At 35.5% G+C, this 19,306-nt stretch overlaps 3 protein-coding genes across 5 annotated transcripts in view; 1 reads left to right on the plus strand and 2 right to left on the minus strand.

Annotated features, from left to right (window-relative positions):
• Nucleotides 1-1,442: 1,442 nt before the first annotated feature.
• LOC132789588 (protein obstructor-E) lies at nucleotides 1,443-6,926 on the plus strand. Of its 3 annotated transcripts, none has more exons than XM_060797699.1 (3): nucleotides 1,443-1,728; nucleotides 6,070-6,183; nucleotides 6,246-6,925. In XM_060797699.1, exons 1-3 carry the CDS (start codon nucleotides 1,674-1,676, stop codon nucleotides 6,824-6,826), a joined length of 750 nt encoding a protein of 249 aa, XP_060653682.1. In that variant the 5' UTR covers nucleotides 1,443-1,673; the 3' UTR covers nucleotides 6,827-6,925. The 3 variants fall into 3 exon arrangements, with proteins under 3 accessions (XP_060653682.1, XP_060653676.1, XP_060653689.1); XM_060797706.1 differs by lacking the exon at nucleotides 1,443-1,728 and adding an exon at nucleotides 5,804-5,983 and having other exon boundaries at nucleotides 6,246-6,926; XM_060797693.1 differs by lacking the exons at nucleotides 6,070-6,183; nucleotides 6,246-6,925 and adding an exon at nucleotides 5,099-5,976 and having other exon boundaries at nucleotides 1,503-1,728.
• Nucleotides 3,860-4,598, minus strand: LOC132789611 (arylalkylamine N-acetyltransferase-like 2). Its single transcript, XM_060797718.1, has one exon. It carries the CDS (start codon nucleotides 4,540-4,542, stop codon nucleotides 3,889-3,891), a length of 654 nt encoding a protein of 217 aa, XP_060653701.1. The 5' UTR covers nucleotides 4,543-4,598; the 3' UTR covers nucleotides 3,860-3,888.
• Nucleotides 6,927-7,709: 783 nt separating the features above from the next.
• Nucleotides 7,710-19,306, minus strand: part of LOC132789579 (neuroguidin) — a 62,877-nt gene continuing 51,280 nt past the window's right edge. Inside the window, exons 2-4 of the mRNA XM_060797681.1 lie at nucleotides 10,585-11,246; nucleotides 10,333-10,520; nucleotides 7,710-10,274 (exon numbers count right to left, since the gene is read on the minus strand). Of these exons, the coding sequence (XP_060653664.1) occupies nucleotides 10,135-10,274; nucleotides 10,333-10,520; nucleotides 10,585-11,246 (990 nt within the window). The 3' untranslated portion in view covers nucleotides 7,710-10,134. The remainder of the gene's footprint in view (nucleotides 10,275-10,332; nucleotides 10,521-10,584; nucleotides 11,247-19,306) is intronic.

Below are 19,306 nucleotides of genomic sequence, written 5' to 3' on the forward strand. Positions count from 1 at the left end.
AGAATTGATTAAAATTCACTTCAAATTTATTTTATACATCATGGTAAGTACTGTCAATATGCCAAAAATATTCAAATTTTTTCTTGTGTGTCTCGAGTTATCCAGCAAATTAAAATTTCTTTTTCATTTAAACAGTGAATCTAAAAATTACAAGTGTTAGATTCATAGATAGCCCAATATCTTTTTTGATGCAGATCGATAGAGTTGATCCCTACTATCTTAGTTCTATGTGTTCTTTAAATGTGTAGCTAGATCCGTAAAGATAAAAAAGATATATTTCTTGGGAAGCGTATAGTAGAAGCATAACAGCATTAACTTCTTAGGCTCAATCTGATTTTTTGATCTTCATCCTTTTGTTGATGACTCATTTTTTATGACAAATAATATTTTTTATCTTGAAGTAAAATATTTAAATTCCTTTCTTATACAAAATAATATTAATAATTTACAATGAATTAAGGAACGTATAAAAAAAAATGTCTCTCCATTACTTTTAAATTCAACTCAATACAAATTTTCCTTACAGAGTTATTTGAGTTTCATTTAAATTTTGTATTTCTAATGGTTCAAGCGAAATCTTTAACATAATTGAAGCTATGACGACATAGTTCTAATAAAAAGACGATACAAATTTCGATTAATAGTCGTGCTCAACTTGTCTTTTATCTGATTGGGCAACATGATATTAATTTTGTGTGGTTTTTCTGTGAATTATGGTATGTCGAAGACAAAAATGCCTGTATGTTTGTATAAGCAGACGAGTTGTCTGAAATCGATGAAAAATCCCCAAATGCTGCTGACGCTGAGAGCTGATCGGCTTCAAGACCAGATCAGCCAAGAAGACGCAAGCAAGAGAAGACCGGAGCAGGTCGGAGACAATGGTGTAGCCCCGCACTTGGCACAGCCTTAGGCCTGTGCATGGGCGCAGCTTGTCCCCGTCCTTGACTTTAAGTTAAGTGAAGTTGTCTTAGCTGCTTTTCTGGTTTTTTGGAACGAAAATAAAAGTGCCAAAAATGATAATTCAATGGATGGCATTTTAGCATTTGTTTAACATAAATTAAGAAAAAACACATATAGATTTTTGATTAATACTAAGACAGTTGCTAGCCCAAAAAAAATAACTTGTTGTGCTCCAAAAAATTGACTCATCTCATCTCGTCTTAACCCTGCTGCCAATGCTGCCTCAATCACTTACTAGAAGCTGCCAGTTCCCTCAGTCACTCGTTTACCTGCTGCTATCATTTGTTGGTGTTGTTATGCGATTTGGTTATTTATTAACATGTTTGCTTTTTATTGCAACAGCGCAAGTCGCGTCGCGTCAAGTCGACAAAAGCTGTAGCTGTCTCACACACATTCATATGTATGTACGTAACAAAAGTAGAAGAAGATCAGAGTGTAGTTGCGTCGCAGCGTCAGAGTCAGCTCCAGCAAACAGCTTCAGCTTCAGCCTCGGCTCAATGCTCATCAGTTGCTGTTGACGTCGTCGCTTGCCATTTTACCAGTTAAGATCTGCGTTTCGTTTCTATCGCAAAACAGTCAAAATTGTCAGCTCGTTGCATGCACATCGCGTTCGCTGCTCGCATCTGAACGCCATTCATACAGTGCCTAAAGGACTTATTGTGAAGGATTATTATCCTCCGACACTCACACAAACACACACACATCCATACGAAATGGCAAAAATAATAATCAGTGCTTTGTTGTGCCTAGCCATGTTTGGCTCATTGGGTTAGTAAATACAAAATATTTCATACATCTTTAAAAACAAATGCAAGTTTCATACAAAAAAAACCAAAGACTTAGGCAACGAACTTGTGCATGTTGGAAAATATTCAAATTGGTTGTGGGTACAGTTTAAGCGCATTCCGTATTCGTTCTGCTCATCACACAACAAACGCGTTGTACTTGTTTCTTATTTCCGAACCAGTGCAATTAAAATAAAATAGAAATAAGTGTCAGCATTTTGCTTGTTAAAAAACCAAAAGTAATAAAAAGCAAAAATAATGATTTCTGTTGGAATATTTTGTATTTTTGCAAATATTTCCGTTTATAATTTAAAATTGGTTTCCTCTTTATAATGTTATATAATTTTTAAGAACTTTTTAATTTTTTTAAGACACCTACAATTTTTTTTTAAATAAAAATATGTGATAATATTTTTCTGTGAAGTAAAATATTTCAAAATTGAATAATTAAATGAAATAACCTGAAATAAACCACTTTTTGTCATTACAAAAGAATTACGTATTATCTAGTTAATAATTAAACAAATTTGCAAATATTTCAAAAATTTACTTCTCAACAATTTTGATTTAATTAGCAAGTGCCATACGAAAAAATTCTATTAGCAGACCTTCCGCAACCAGTCTTGAGTAAACGTTTAACTTAATTTCGATCCCACGATCTTTCAAACACGGCACAATAGTAATTACATCAATTAGTGGCGCCACAATTAAAATTTCAAGCGTACTGCGCCCCAGTCTCAAGTGCCAACTCTTAAGTCGCCAAGAGACCGCGACACCAGCAAATATTTCCCCATCGCCTGAATAGCTCCCGAAGATAATACAGTTGATAGAGCAGCGTCATCGCGCAATTAGGCAAGCGAGTGGAGGGACTCTGCAAGATATAAAAGATTTCCTAAACAATACCAGGAAATTGCACGACAAGCGAAAACTAAAAGAAAAGTGCAACTAATCAGCATAAATTTTTGAGCAAGAAATTTCCCTTTTGATTTCCGCATGGTAAAAATAAACTGCAGTTTAACGCTCACAACACTGGCGTGAATTCAGCGAGTGTCTTCATTTTTCAAGGTCGAAGCGCTGCTCTTTCAAAATTAATTCACACATAAATTAATACTCCAAAATCAATATTACATAACACATGAGCGGCTGCCGTTGACGCCGTTGTCGTTGCCGCTACTTGGTTGTTGTTTATTGATATGCCAAGAAACTGAAAACTTGTTTCAAACTGGCCAACTGTCTATCCGATCCGATCCGTCTCTGGCTCAATCTTAGTCTCAATCTCGATGCGTGCCCAGCCGGTTAGTGTGACCTTTGAGCGCTTTTGCATTCAGCATCATGTTGCTTGGTTTCGTTTCTACTTTATTTATTTTTTGTCTACCTCATTTAATACGATGATAATGTCCATTTGTGGTGCACTTAAATGAAGGGGTAAATACTCGAAATCAAAATCGTACAAGCAGACTGAAGTGAATGTGAACTCAAATGTGTGGGAAAATTTAGCAAAAGGACTTTGGATCGTTGCTCAAATTTACAAAAAGTCACTTTTAGTTTCATTTTTAAAGTAAATAAAACATTTGACATATTATTTTCACATTTCTTTTGAGATTTCTAAAGAAATGCTTGAGTAACAACTGAAGTGATTTATTAAATCATTCGTCAATTAGCTAAAGTTCGCTTTGTTGTCTTTTTTTCTTGTGATGTTTGATAATTGAAATTCCAAGACACAATGAAAGCCCCCACGCGGGTTCAACAAATTATAAGCAAAACAAGTATTGTCAATTAAACAATGCGGTTTGGGCTAGTTGTAATTTGTCGTCTCACACACGTAGTTTTTTGTACATTTTGAATAAGAGTTTTAAGATTTTTGAAAAGCTTTGATTTTGAAATTATATTCAAAAAGATTTACCACAAATTTAGTTATTTATTATAACTTCAATAAATTAGTTTATTTAAATGAGAAATGTTGCACAATTGATAACTTGTACTTTATTTTGAATATCTTTTAAATATCTTTTGATTTATGCATATATTTATATTATTTTTGCATATTTAACTTTCAAGATATTAGATCGTAGCCTTTTTTATTAATGTTTTAATTTGTTTATATCAACATATAATATAAGATGCAAGTCGAGTTTTTGGCTGCTTATAATCTCATGACCATAACGTTCACATGTGTGTGTGGTGCTGGTGGCTGAAAAACCACTTCACCCTGCTCATCTTTGTAGTCCGCGTAAGCAAAAGAGTAAGCACATTCCATGCCCAAGGCCTCCATCTGACGAGCTGCATAGAAACTGGTGCAGTCGGCTATCAGCAGGGGAAACCCTTTGCCACGTGCCCTTTCTATTAAGACATTTGTTAGGCGTGTGCCCAACCCGTTTCCTCTCATGTAAGACGATACACAAACTATAAACAAATAAAGCGCCTTAGTTACTTTGTAGCGCTCAAAGATGTTGGCCTCGGTTTCAATTGCTGAGAGGAACTTAGTTATTTGTCCCGAGGTTTTGGCTCTTTGACGATTTTCTTCCACATCACTGGGCTCTTGATTGCAGGATAAGATGATGCCAACAATGCAATTTGAATTGCGCTCATCGATAGCAACAAAACAATTGCCTTCTTCAATCATTGTTATCAGGTGATCATCGTGTTTCTTTGAGTGACCTATTTGTTGCTTCTTCTGCAAACACAAACTCAATGGCTCTGCGGTGTAGAAACTCTCGAATAAAAGTTTCTTCACTTCCTCGTAGTCTTCCACTTTCATGTCACGAATGACGATTCCGTCCGCTGATGCGCACGCCATAGCTAAACAATCACAACTAACTCGCTTATCGTTTTACGATTCGCTTTTGGTTTGCTTATCAGACTTTCATATCAACAACAAGCTTTTGATAAAGCTAACTGTGCAAAGATTGTAGAGTAAAAACATAGCTAATACCCTTTACTACAAAGAGTAGTAATATTAAATTAAATCTAATTACTCTTCGTAAGAGAAAATTCTTATAAAATACTATTTTAAGGAGTCTTAAGTAAATATTATTGACAAATAAATTTAAAATAATTGATAATTTTTCTTAGTTAATAACGTGGTCTAAAACTAGTTTCTAAGCGTTTGTTTTTAACCTAAAGTTGAAATCATTACTGCATTCTCATTATTTTTACAAAAATTTGTATTCCATGAATTGGAATCAATTCAACGTTTTGTTGAATGTTTTGGTGTTTAGTTAAATCATTTTGTTAAAAGTTTCGAGGCAAAGAAAACCGCGAGCATCAGTTCCCATCATAAATCATTAGAGGTAAGCGCGATCTATACCCAGTCCTTGCCCTATTAACCCCAACCTATCCGCCCTCTCTTGCAGCTCAAGCAGCTGGCCCTAGTCCCTGCCGTGAAGCCAATGGCACTGCACCTGTCTCTGGCTCCTGCGATGCCTACATCGAGTGCAGGAATGGCGTGGCCGAGGAGAAACTCTGCCCCGATGGTCTGCTGTATAACGAGAAGTCCACTGGCTACCCATGTGGCTATCCCATCGATGTGGAGTGCACACAGAAATCAGCGCGCCTGCAGGCTGCTCAGCCCACAGACGACTGTCCTCATCAGTTCGGTTACTACCGCATAGGTGACTCCTCGAGCTGTGGTCAGTTCATGAACTGCGCGGCGGGTCGCGGCTTTGTCTTTGACTGCCCTGAAGGATTGGCCTGGAATCCGGCCACATACAAGTGCGATTGGCCCGATCAGGTTGAGGATTGCGATGCAGAGAAATTCTTGGGCTTCCGTTGTCCAGCTCCCGCACACAAATCAGAACTGTTGGGCGAGCAGGAGGAGGACTACACATTCCATCCGTCGTCGGATAACTGCCAGGTGTACTTCATCTGCATTGAGGGACGTCCACGTCGCATTGGTTGTGGCGAGGATCAGGCCTTCAACCAGGAGTTGAAGCAGTGCGACGATATCGACAACGTGCCCAACTGCAGCGCTGATATCCAGGCCAAGGGTGCCGAGATTAAGGCAGCACGCGCCAAGGCAGCTGCAGCTCGCCCCAAGGCAACTGCACCTCGTTCCAAGTACTAAGAAAAATGGGTGAATTCTGATGAAGTTTACTGGGAAGATTTTGTATATGCAAAGCAGGCCAAGAGCTGCTCGAGTTTTCTAGTCTGTAGTTAAAAGGGTGCCAATTGATGTGCCAATCTAATGTATAATTTTTCCCTCTCACAATAAAACAAAATAATGACAAAAAAAAATTCAAGTTTGTGTTCTAGGTCTTTCGTTTTCAATACAAAAATTACGAAATGTTTCCGATTATTAATATCTCTTTACGATTTGTGCTTACAGCTCTCGCTTCTCCTGAGTGTTTGATACCCAATGGACGTTTCGCAGTTGGTGATCAGTGCGATGCCTACATCGAGTGCCAGGACGACGTGCCCGTGCACAAGCTCTGCCCAGATGGTAAACATCAACATAATCTAACTCTATTTTGATTGTATTAAGTGTTTTAATTTCCCTTCTAGGTCTGCTCTTCCATCAGCGCACCAAGGCAACAGGTGAGTGCACCTATGCCCCTTATGCCACCTGCAAGGAGCGCACTCTCCTCCAGCCTGCCAATGGCACCGATGAGTGCCCACGTCAGTTCGGTTTCTATCTGAATGGCGACTCGACCAAGTGCGGAGTCTATCGCAACTGTGCCCACGGAGTCGCCAGCTTGACCAAGTGCCCCGAGGGATTGGCCTTCAACGAGGAGACCTATCAGTGCGATTGGCCCGATCTTGTGGAGAGCTGCAATGCCGAGGCTTATCTGGGCTTCAACTGTCCTGAACCCGAACCCCTCGAGGGTGCTGCCCCCTCAGTCGATGCCAGTCCGGAAGGTGAGCTGCGCTACTACCGTCATCCCCAGACCTGCAAGAAATACTTCGTGTGCGTCAATGGACATCCACGTCTCTACAACTGCGGCAGGTATCTGGCCTTCAATGCTGAGACAAAGTTGTGCGACTTCTACAACAAGGTGCCCGAGTGCTATGCCCTGCTCAAGGAGAAGCAGAAGCTGAAGGCTGAGCGTAATAACTTGCCAACTCTGGAGAAGGCCCTCGAGTAAGTCCTGCGACTCTCGGGTTGGGCATTATCATAGAGGCTGGCCCAGAGCGGCTTTCCAATTGTGCAATTTGTGTTTGTAAATACCTAAGTATATGTGTATTCTGTAATAAATAAAGTTACTTAAATAAAAGGATATTTTATTGATGAATTGAAATTGAAAGATGTGTTTGCTCTGCTGTAAAAAAATTGTAAGAAAGAAAATCCCTGCTTTAGGTTTGTAAGATTTAAATTTTATTTTTTGTTTTATCATCTGTCCATTTTGGTTTATTAGTTAGTTTATATTTGTTGCTTACTCGTATTATTATTATTTGTTAATAGTAGGTTAATTAGAATTATATCAATTTTACATGTGACTGCCAACCGTTTCCACACATTAAACATTAAACCTGCTGTTCTATACAACGACTTTATCATCTTTTTCTTTCTTCTTCATTTCTTTTTGCACATTTTGTTTAAACAATTCCAGTTTACAGAACTTATGCGAAATTAATTTTTATTAGTGTGTTTTTTATTGTTTATCATTTTTATATGTTTAGCTTTTCTTTTCGAAATAAATGTAAGCTCGAATTTTTTTGTTAAAAACATTTCTCTGTTATCACTAAGTAACCAATTGATTTGATTTTTTCTTTTGTATTAAATTTATTGGAGTTGCTTAAACTAAACGATCCAAAGATCCCAGCTATTCCTCTTACTTCCCTCGCTTAGTATCGTTTTTTATTTGTTTTCATTTCATTTTCTTTTTTGGCTATAAAAATTAAGTTACATTTTTAGGTTTTCTTTTTGAACTTTTGCACTATTTTTCTGCATGTGTGTGTAGGTGTAAGTGTGTGTGTTTTTGGTTAAAGTTACAACAAATAATGAATATTTACGTTAAAGTATTTGCGTTTTTGTTTTTTTTTTTTTTTTTTTTTTCGTTTTGTATGTTTATTATTTAGAGTTTGTTTTATTTGGTTTTACAAATTTTTGTTTACTTTTCTTTTCGTTTCGATTTGTTTGTGGTGCTTGGCTAAGGCGACTTTTGTTTGGTTGTTTCACTTTGTTTGTTTACTTTGTGTTTTACATTTGCAATATATTCAACATTTGTTGCTTTGTCTGTTGTCCATTGTCTGTTTGTCTATATCTTGTATCTTGTTACTTTCCTCTTGATTTTTTTCTTGTTTTTCCCCATTTACAAAAATGAATATTTGTATTTAAATACGAAGGAGAACGTAAAAAGTTGAACAGAACAAATTGCAAGACAAAATGATAATCGTACACATTTAAATACCTCAAAGAATAATTTCATTTTTAGTGTTTAAAATTTGTGCTAGAAATTCGGCTATTAAAATTATTTAAGTTCATACCACGCCTCAAATTTTAGCTTGAGAAAAGTTTTACATATTCTGTTTCCGTATTCGTATGTTTTTTTTTTTTATTTTTGATTTAACATATTCAGTCTTTCAGCTTTTAACGTAAATAAATTAATTAAATTAATTTATTTAATTTGCATTACAAAATGTTCAAATATTCATTGCTGTTTGCTGCCTGTAAATAATTTCGTGTTCTATTGCATTTATGTGGTAATTTCCATTGTCTGCCTTACGTTGCTTGGTTGTATTCCATTTCATGTTTTGTTTTAAAGTTTATAGCCAAAAATTTGTTTTATCTCAAACGACGACGCGAATCGTGATTGATGAAAATTTGGAAAAAATTTTTATCCTTAGTCAAAGTTGGTTGTAAAAGCCAAAAGTTTGCTTGCTCCATTTTATAATAGTCAGTATTTATGTACTTAACTTAACGCTAGATTCTTGGGTTTATCATTTATACATTTAATAGTAATAATTATGCATGCTCACACTACATATGAATGTAGTATTTGTCTTCTCCTCCCTCAATCGTATGTCGACTTCTCCTCCATTTCTTCGTCTCTTCATAAACTGCTTAGTTTCTTTTTGTTTTTGAAATTTTTGTTTTGGTTAAATTTAAAAACTTTTCAAGTGGACGTACAATTCAATCCTTTCGCTTTCCTTTTTGGTATATTCAAAATTGTTTGCTTAAATTTAGTTAATCATTATATAGTATAGTAAATATATAAAATTTTGTGTCTAAATTCAGTTGTTTTTAGGAGTTTCATTTTTGCTTTATTTTTGGCAAGTAAAACAAGATACGGCCGGAAACATAAAACTCTCCAGAGTTCCCATCAAAATGTGTGTTTCTTGTTTTTCTTTTCTTTTCCATTTCATATTTGTTCCGTTTTGTTTTTTTAGTTTTTGTTTTTTTTTTTTTTTGGGTGGGGCTTACGTTTATCATATGCTATATATAATTTCTTGATCCTTCAATGCCAACATAAAAATTTGTTGTCAAATTACGTTCGTTTCGTTTTATTTTTTCCTTTTTTAAGGTTTGAATTTTTTTTCATTTTTCTTACTGTAAGTATAACCGGTCTCTTGTATCTTTTGATAAGGCAACTGCTTTTGTTACTGAATTTGTAATATTTTCTGTTGATTTATATATTTAGTTTTAAATTTGTGTTTTTGGTTTTATTTTTGAATTTATACATGGTGATTTGGAACTGCATTTTGAGTTTTGAATTTTGCTATTTCAACCGAAAATATGGCAATTTCTTAAAGCATATCATAAGCAGCCAGAATTTTTTCTCATTTTTGTTTAGACTCCTAAAAACAACGAAACATTTTACCTTTTGCTGTGCCTTAAATGTTAGTTTAATTTGAAATTTTGTTTATCAATACACTAGACTTTTTCTTTTATTTTTCTTTTGATTTGATGTCATTTCATTTCTCATCCATAATACGTATAATTTTGAATTTAGTTTTGTTTCTTTCCTTTGCCATTAAATTTTGCAATTTCTTAATTTAGTTTTGGTTTTTAGTCGTTAGTCGAAAAGAAATTATTATAATTAGAGCTTAATTTTGTGGCCTAAAGTTAATGCAGTTTACAATGCGTAAAATACATGACTTTCATATATTATTATTTGTTTTATATTTTTATTTTACGCGTAGTTTTGGCTTGTTGTTGTTGCCATCTTTAAGGGTTAATAATAAAAATATAATATTTTTATTCTTGCTGTAACAATAAATTGAATAAAATTAAATAACATAAAAGTAAATTTGTAAAATAGTAAAAAATTTATTGGATGTTCAGCTACAAATCTGAAGAAACTTAACCAACTCAGTAATAATTATGAAAATTTAATAAATTGAATAGAAAACATAATGGGAAAGTAAACTAGTTTTACGCACAATAATAATTGAAAAGGTGATAAAGCAAATGGAAAACTGAGATATCAACTAATTTGCTTGGCTTCCATTATTAATGGAACTTTCGCTTTTTGCCGCCACGTTTCTTTCCTTTGCCACGCGACTTGGCCAATTTGCGTTTTTTGCTAACGCCATCACCACGCAGCGTCGATTCGCGGCTAATCTCGCCAAGAATTTCATCACCCAGAGTGCCTGTAAGAGGTTTAGAATTAGCACCTTGTATTGCCAATAAATTGAGTCAAGGACTTACCCAATGTGGTAAGCTTGCGCTGACGATGTTTCTCCGCCTTAGTGACTGGCAGACGCATCAAGTAGTCCTCCTCGTATTCCTGTTTCTCCTTCTGTGCCTGGGAGAGCAGTTGCTGAGCCCTTGAGCCCGACGACAGCTCAGTTGGCGCATCCAAATACTCTTCCTTCAGATCTTGCAGCATGGATGAACTGAAGCAGCAGTTAAAACATTTATTAGTAAAATGAAAGGAGTGCTATTGCACATTTAACTCACGTGATGGCGCGCTTCTTGGCACGATCCAAAGCCTTCTTCTCCTTGTCTGCGTCACGCTCATCGCCATCGTAGTAGACGGGTTTAATGCGCGGTGGCACATAAACTCCCGATTTGCCAGCTGTGGCTGCTTTGCGCGGCTTTTTCGCAGCTCCAGCCTCGTCATCCTCATCTTCATCCGCATCACTGTCACTGCCTGCCTCGGCATCATCGTCCTCTTCATTGTCAGCGCCTGCTGCACTCAGCATATCCTCCGGGTTTGGCTTATAGAGTATGGGATCTGTGCTGCTTGAGACCCCTGTGGTGGCTGTCTTGACCAGCTTGTCAATCTGATAGCGCAACTTATAGTCTATGGGTCGTATCTTCTCCAGCACAGTGCGTATCTCAATCAGACGCTCAATCGATGGATCACCCTCAATGGTCTCGCCGGAGCATTTGCGCAGCACCACGTATGTCAGATTGATCAAGTAGTCGAGCAGCATGTGATACTTGACCTCCAGAAAGCTGAGGCCATACTCTGTGCTTAGTTCGCCGCGCTTCACACGCTGCAGCATCCCCTCGACGAGATCTGTCACCTGCTTCACATTGCTGTTCATCTCGCCCAGCAGCTGAATGGCCTGAGGTATGTCCTGCTGACCCTGCACCTCACAGTCGTAGTCGAGTGCCTGCCATAAAGAAAAGTGTTGGCATTCATAAGTAATTACATCAATGATTGGATTAAGTGTGCTTAGTTTAACATTATTATCAGTTAAGGTGAACAAACACTGTATTAAATATTATGTATACATTTTTAAGATATTTGCGCTTAATGATTATAGGAAATTGAAAATACATAAGTGACTTCAAAGTAAAAGACTGTTCAATTCTAGAATGCCGTAAAAATGCTTGGCAAGATAAATGTTTTGGCATTCATTAGGAAATACATTCATATCAGGTTTAAGTTTGTTCAGCATTATTATTCTTTTATAGCTAAAGAAATTTAGACAGCTCTCCTCACTAACACTGAAACTATTCCGTCTTACATTCACCAATACAATCTCACATACACTTTAAATAAAGATCAATCCATAACTATCATACACCTCAACCTCAACAAAAGCACATTTTTTCACTATCTCTTGAACACAACAATTATCACTTAAGGGGTAAATGGTATTTCATTTTATAATTCACTCACTAAACGACCATAGTCATGATATAACTTAAGAAAATAGATTACAGCTTAAATCTAAAACGTCGAATTATTAAGTTTCTTTATATTTATATTATGTTTACTTTGCCATATTTAAGTTTACACATTACTGGGTTTAATAAAATTCGATTTATAAGTATTTTAAATTATGTATTGATATTGTTTGCAGTTAAAGAATTTATTTTTAAACTTGTAGATTGTAAACTCTTCGATTTATATTTTAAAATAGTTTCTACTTGAATTAATCTGTATAAGTTTTTAGTCCGCCGCACCTGAGCAATCAGTCTCATTTTAAGCTGACTCTGCTAATAAATGGCGTGACATCAATTCGATACTTTCAGCAAATGCTGACCTTCCATGTAGGCTATATATGCGATGTACTATGCCAATAATGAATACCATATACAATATGTTTTAGCCGCTGTACATAGGTCTACTATAGAATGGATATATTCTAGTTTGTGTGTGTGTAGTTGTGACCACAACTAATTATGCTGGCGTTTTCGAAACCAAAACTAAACAGTTAGCCAATAGCCAACATGTATACAGAGAGCATGCTGTCTCGCTCTCTCTCTTTTTGTTGTTGTTATTATATTGACCATCATCATCGTCATATTTAACAAATTCGCTGCAGAGGAAATTAAATTTGCTACGAAAATACACAAATAAGTTGTTTAGTATATGAAATGCCATAAACAGACAACCGAGTACAGTGGATGTTCCCTACAGCTGCCCCATCTGCCATCTCCCTCGCAAATGTCCAGCCGCAATTCTATATGCATCCCAGCCTATGTCATCCATTCTGCATCCTGCTGCACCCTTTGTGTGTTGTGTGTGTGTGTGTATGTTTCATGTGTGTGCGCGACACCGCACAACTCATTTACATATTTTATTGGTTGCCATTTAATTATTTGCATTTTACAGAATTTTCGGCCACGACCAAAACCAGCTACGCCTCCGACCTCCCCTCGCCCTTTCCCATCGCTGTTGCCCCCACAAATCAGTTGACTGCCTTTTGACCGCCGCAGCTTATGCTGCATTTATTTTCAATTAATATTAATAAAGCAATGCACAGACAGCGGCAAAGTGGGAAAAAGAGGAGTTGGAGTAGGTAGTTTTCATGTATTTTTTTCGGGGATTAATTGCAAATTACATAGATACAATTTTTCTGGTCATTATTATTATATTCGCTATAATGGTTTGTTTGTTGTCAATTTTTTTGGTATGCATTTTGCATATTTTATATATATGTAATGCAAATTGTAGTGACTTTTTCACCCACCGTGCACAAGCACGTATTTTGCAATTTACAAAGCAATTTATCCAAATAATTATTTTGATAACAATTTTTAGAGTGCTTTTGTTTTGTTTCGACCACGTTAATTTTATGCATTTTTGGCAAATTTGCATATTATTATTGGAAAATTAATTTAATTGCATTTTGCGGCCAGACAGGGAATAACAAAGTGCTTCGAAAGTTTGGCCAGCATGGGGGAAATCGATCTAATTGAACTATTTGACATGTTGCCGGAATAAAATTAATTAAAATGCATATAACATTGTCATCTCGCAAAATATTATAATACAAAAAAATTGTTTTTCTATACGTAAAATTACAGTTATATTTTGTGATTAAAGGAATTAACATTTGACAATGTTGTTTTTAGAGAAGAAATGTTGAAAATGTATCTGAGCTCACTACTATAAATGTATAATTCAAAGAAAAGATTTTACACTATTTTTCCAAGGTATAACAAGCAAGAAGGAATTTACAGTATATTTCCAAGAAGACATATTTGCAATCTGTTAAAGCTGTTGCTGTCTAGAATCTCATTCATGTATAACTGTTTAAAAACAAATCATTACTAATTAAACCAATTGCTTTCAGAACTTGTTCTCAGTATTTAATAGCTTTTGAACTGTTTTGCAGATGTAAAGAAGCAACGCGTCAAATGAATAGCTAAAGCTAAAGAGCTTGCGTAATGTTGATGCGAAAATAGCTTATAAAGTATATTGTGTATCATAGTTCGATTGGAATGTCATTGACGCGTTATAAGCCGGGCAATATGAGTTTTGCAATTAAGCCTCTGACACGCACTTGACTAGCAAAGCGTTAAGTGCCATGGCCCAAGAGCGAGGCAAGGGTTGGGGCCAAAAAACGCGTTAAATAAAATGCGCGCATATTTTAGGCGACAGCCAATGCAAGAACTGGCAGCTCTTGGTAACAGCAAAATAAACAACAAAGGGAATAACAACAAGAACAACAACGATGGCAATAAACATGCACATGCACATGCAACATATGATGGCAGAGCTTTTGCAACTCGCCCCAAAACGAAACCGCAATGCCGCCTGCATGCGTATAACGAGGGCCGATTATAAATGTTGACTCGTTACAGCAACAAAAAACATCAACAGCAACAACAACAACAACAACAGTCATGAGTACATGCAGCTGCCAAAGGCAATTTACAACAAAATGGCAAACTAACCAGTGCATACACATAAGAGACACATACGCGCATACACATGCAACCACACCCACTTTACAGGCTGCGTCCCGTCATTTAAAATTCGTGGGGTTTTTTGTTTAATTTTCAAATGCAACGACTGCAGCAACAACAACAACAAGAACAACAGCATCCACAACAAGAACAAGAGTTGTTTCCATGATTGTTGTACAGTGTCGCTGCATTTGCATTAACCGTTATTTGGCAATGCATTTTATGTGCAACTCCCTCCCGGAGTCTGGGACCGCGCCCGTAAGTAGGCAACGAATTCAATTCAATTCAATGCAATGTTTTACCCGCCTATTTCTATCCTCCTACCCACCACCTCCAACCCCTTTCACATTGGTCATTGCTATCGCTAGCTGTTTGTCTCGTTCTCGCTCTCTTTTAGTTTTGCCTGCAAATAAAATATAAATTGCAATTTCTGTTTGTCTGCAACGCAGGTTATGAAAATTGTTCACCAACCGCCGCGAACCCCGCCTCACCACCTTTTACCATCACCCCCCCTCACGTATAGCTAAATTTAATGATAGCATTTGATGCCACTTCACAGTTCCATTTGCCTCCCTCAACGCGAATGCGACTGCGGTCTCCAACATTTTCGCAGCATATCTGCAATTGCATTTATCATCAGTTGAAAATTTCAAATTTCGGTTTTTTTCTTTTGATTTCCCCGGGATTTAACTACATAAATAAATACTGTGCAGCTCTGCGATAATTGCACAAAATACATTGCATATTTATAGAGGTTTCACATTTGATTTTATATACAACGTACAAATGCAGTCGAATGCATATTGCATGTTGTACATACACGGAAAGCAGCTAAAAATGGGCAAAATGTTAAACAGCCTCTAACTTTAGCAGCAGCTAACTTTATCAATGTGTATTTAAATGTATGTTTAAATGTATTTATGATTTTTAGATATAACAAATAAGAATACTACAATCGAGTTTGCGACTGTGAGATACCTCCTACCCATGTTCAATGAAAGCACAACACTGCTTTTTATTTTGTTATTTATTAGGTATATTTTTGTAATATAACATTCAAAATCTACAACATACAATGCAATATACATCATCCAATTAACTTCAAGGGTTTGTTATCAAAAATGTGATGTATATTTCATGCTTTTCGAAAATAATATTATTATATTTTCAACAATTCCAAAATGTTTTTAGTTTTCTACCTTTACGATGGGATTTCAAAATATAATACTAACATTTGCAATTCGAAAGACTGATATTTGCTTCAAATATTAAATATTATATATTGTTTGAACTGACTTTCAATTGTTTCACCGCTTTATCTTCTAAGTATTTATCTTTTATCAAAATAACTATTTTGGTATATTATATTATTATGGTATCGTATGAGTAAAAGGAAAGAAACAAAAGAATTTACTATAATTTAACATTTAAGAATAGTTGTTTGTAATTAATTAATAACCCAAATAATCATTCAATCAGCTTCAGCTGCAATCTAAGTTGCACTTAGTAGCTATAATGGAATGAAAAATTTAACAACTATTTTTTAAAATTCATCTTTTGTCTGTTTGAGTCTTTAGAAGATTAATCGGCTAATATGTTCATATGTTAGAAAGAGACTTACGAATTGCTTTAGGCCAGCAAATTAGTTCGTTAGCTAACTGCCAGAGTAAATATGAACTAAAACGGTGGGGGAGAAGGGGGATGGAAATGACAGCTCACTTTGATTTGATACTGATATGGAAGGGAATATATCAAAGCAGTCAGTAGTCCGTTAGTCAATCGGTAATCCGAGTTACACTGCAAAACGTTTCACTTTTCCGGGCTGTCAAAGAGGCAGCATGCAGCGACCCAAAGGGACCACTTGTTTCAATTATAAAACTACAAATTGTGCGCCATTTGAGGGCAACTTGCTGTCGCAACCACAGCAATGCACATCAAGCAAAGCAAAGCAAAGCAGAGCAAAACAGAGCAGAGTGAGGAGGAGTCGTCAAAAGGATAAATTGGAGCTGGGGGTCTCACACAACAGCTACGCGACGCCCATTAGAAATCGATTGACATAACTCAAAAATTGTGCAAATTAACGTAAAACCAGCGAACCAGCGACAATATGGGCGGGGCAATTGTCGAGGATGGGGCACAGAGGGTGAAGTATAGCCGACAGCCTGTAAATAACGAGGCAACATCCCGCCAGAGTCCGAAATATGACCTGGCAACAGTTCGGTCGGTCTCTCTGCATGAGGAGAAGCAGAAGTGGGAGGCATGGTTACGCTGCATACATATGTAACTATGCAAAAGTGCGAGGGGAGAGGGAAGCCAACAACAAGCAACGACAATGTTTGGCGGCCGCGTCTCGTTCAGCGCCTGATGAAGAAATACGCGTGAATGTTGCAAACCGCAGTCAGACCAACTGTCCCCACCCCCGACCCCTACTACCATCCGTTGAAAGCCTCCACAACTTCATCCACTTCAAAGTGAACCTCAAATTTATGCAGCGTTTCGTGCAACGTGTCGTTGTCTTCTCTGCTCCTCCTCGTTGTAGTTGTAGTTGTAGATGCAGTGCAGCTGGAGTTGCTGCTGCATTGCCAATAACCGAAATATTGATTAGAGTTTATAGGCAGCAGCAGCAACCAAACCGCCACAACGATGTTGACTCTGTAATAAAACGACACCACTGCCAAGCAAACAAGTGCTGCACTCAATTCTACAAACTGATTTCTTACCAAATTCTCTATAAATTTGTAGATAAGAATTTACAAGTTGGATTTATTTTCAATTCAAAGAATAAATATTTATATCATTACAAAAGTGCTCAAATATTTCAGTAAAATTATTAAAACATGTTGAGGAATTTATAATTTATGTTAAAGAATACATTTTTATAGTATTTCAAAAGACTTCGAATATATTTTAAAATATTTATTTTATGATTATTACTATATGGGCAATTCTCAAAGAAAGGTAAACCACGACCGAAAAAAAAAATCTTCACATTCATCGTATTTTTTTGTATAATGTCATAAAGAAATATCCAAATTTCCATAATACAATGGATCCGTCGCATATCTCCGTTGTTTTTATAAAAAAATTTGCCTGCAAACTGAAAAAATGTAATTTTTTCTCTTTTAGCTCCTTTTGTATGCATTTTTATGTTTTATTATTTCACAAAGAAAACATATGATATGTTTGCTCTTTTTCTACCAAATCTCTTAATAGCAATCCAATAATAAGATAAAAAATGCAAAGTGAGCGAAAATATGTTCAATCAACTGTTTATTTTTATTTTGCTTCTTATCTATGTTCAAATCGTACGTTCGCGACCAAAAACATCATTTTATTGTAATTGCTCCGCAATAAGTGCAAGCAGGTGAATGAAACTTCTCGTGTTAAGTGATTTTGGTATATATATTAAAAATATAAAAATCGTTGGGGTTACTCAAACCAATCTTTTTTATTGATTGTCAAAGTAGCGTACGTTCGCGACCTTACCTATAAGCATATGTCGATTTTACTAGCGTCGCATGGATTTAAAAAAATTTTTTTTGTTTTTGTTTTTGAAAACTATGTCGTTTGCAGTTACTTATTACTTGTTAGTTATTACTTATTATTTATTACATATTTTTCTTGCTATTAATAAATTTCAGTACAAATTTCATATTTAATAAAAATTTATTTTTTTGCTTTTAAATGTTATTAGACACATTAAATTGAGTTTGTTTTGTTTGTTTGTTTTGTTTTATGAAATATGAAGTTATTAATAAAAAAGTTGTGGTAAAAATAAAAATTTTATTAATAAAACAACATGGAAAAATCGTACGTTCGCGACCGTACGTTCGCGACCGGAACTTAATTAAATTAAAAATAAATAAATGGAGATATTTTCTTGGGAGTAGACTTAATAGAAAGCTACATGATTCTACTTTAAAAGTAAAGTTATTTCTTTAAAATATTCCGTCTCAATTCGCAGAGTTTTGCATTTTACTGTATTAAGCCAAAGTCGACTTCCATTTTGCGTACGTTCGCGACCGCATGTTTTTTGACAATATTTTGAAAATTAAAAATCGATAAGCCCCATAATTTACACTAACCAAAGAGCTAAACAAATGCTATCGAAGAGTAAAAAAAAAGTTTCAGGAAACGTTTGTTTTCGATTTTATTTTTCTAATTTATCTCGTACGAACGTACGTTCGCGACTTTGAGAAATGCCCATATTAAATTAATATTATGATGTGATTTGAATATATGGTATGCACATATATAATATATGTAAATATTTATATTTATGGAATTTAACTTGTGAAAATCAAGTCTATAAATATTTATTAAAATATGCAAATTTATTTAATGTATTACTATATTATATTGATATTATGTAATATAAATATTTATTTTAAAATAAATTAAAATTACAAATAAATATTTCTTCTGCAGTTCAAGTTACTACTATAAATATTTACTGATAAGAATCCAATTTTCTTAAATGAATACTATATTAATATTAAGATATGGTATGGATATAATATGTGTTGATATTCGAATTAATTAAACTTGGAAAGCATTAAAAAACCTGATACAAATTTATATAAATAAATAATTATTCGGTAGTACCTAAAAATTCTATAAATATTAATTCATAATTATCAAAAGTACATTTCACGCAATTATTTATTGCAGACTCCTCGCCCAGTCAGCAAAGAAATTGACAAACTCAAAGCGATTTAAATTATTGGAATGTGTTTGCCACCAAACGTCTCCCATAATTATAACTCCTCGTCGCTGTGGCAGCTGACAGAAATTGTTGACATTTGACGCTGTTTATGTCATATTATTTGTTGTATTTGCTGTGTTGTCGAGGGGGTTTTTGTGTTGGCGGCGATATTTTTTGGTGGTGTTTTTAGGTGCGCTGCAAACGGAAATGAAACTTTTGCGGTGCCGCGAATTGCAATTGGTAAAGAGAGGCGGAGAGAGAGAAGGAAAGTTGGGGGGATATCCAATATTGTAGTACATATGTATTGGGGATTAAATTGAATAT

This window comes from Drosophila nasuta, chromosome 2L, assembly GCF_023558535.2.
Source record: "Drosophila nasuta strain 15112-1781.00 chromosome 2L, ASM2355853v1, whole genome shotgun sequence".
Lineage (NCBI taxonomy): Eukaryota > Metazoa > Arthropoda > Insecta > Diptera > Drosophilidae > Drosophila > Drosophila nasuta.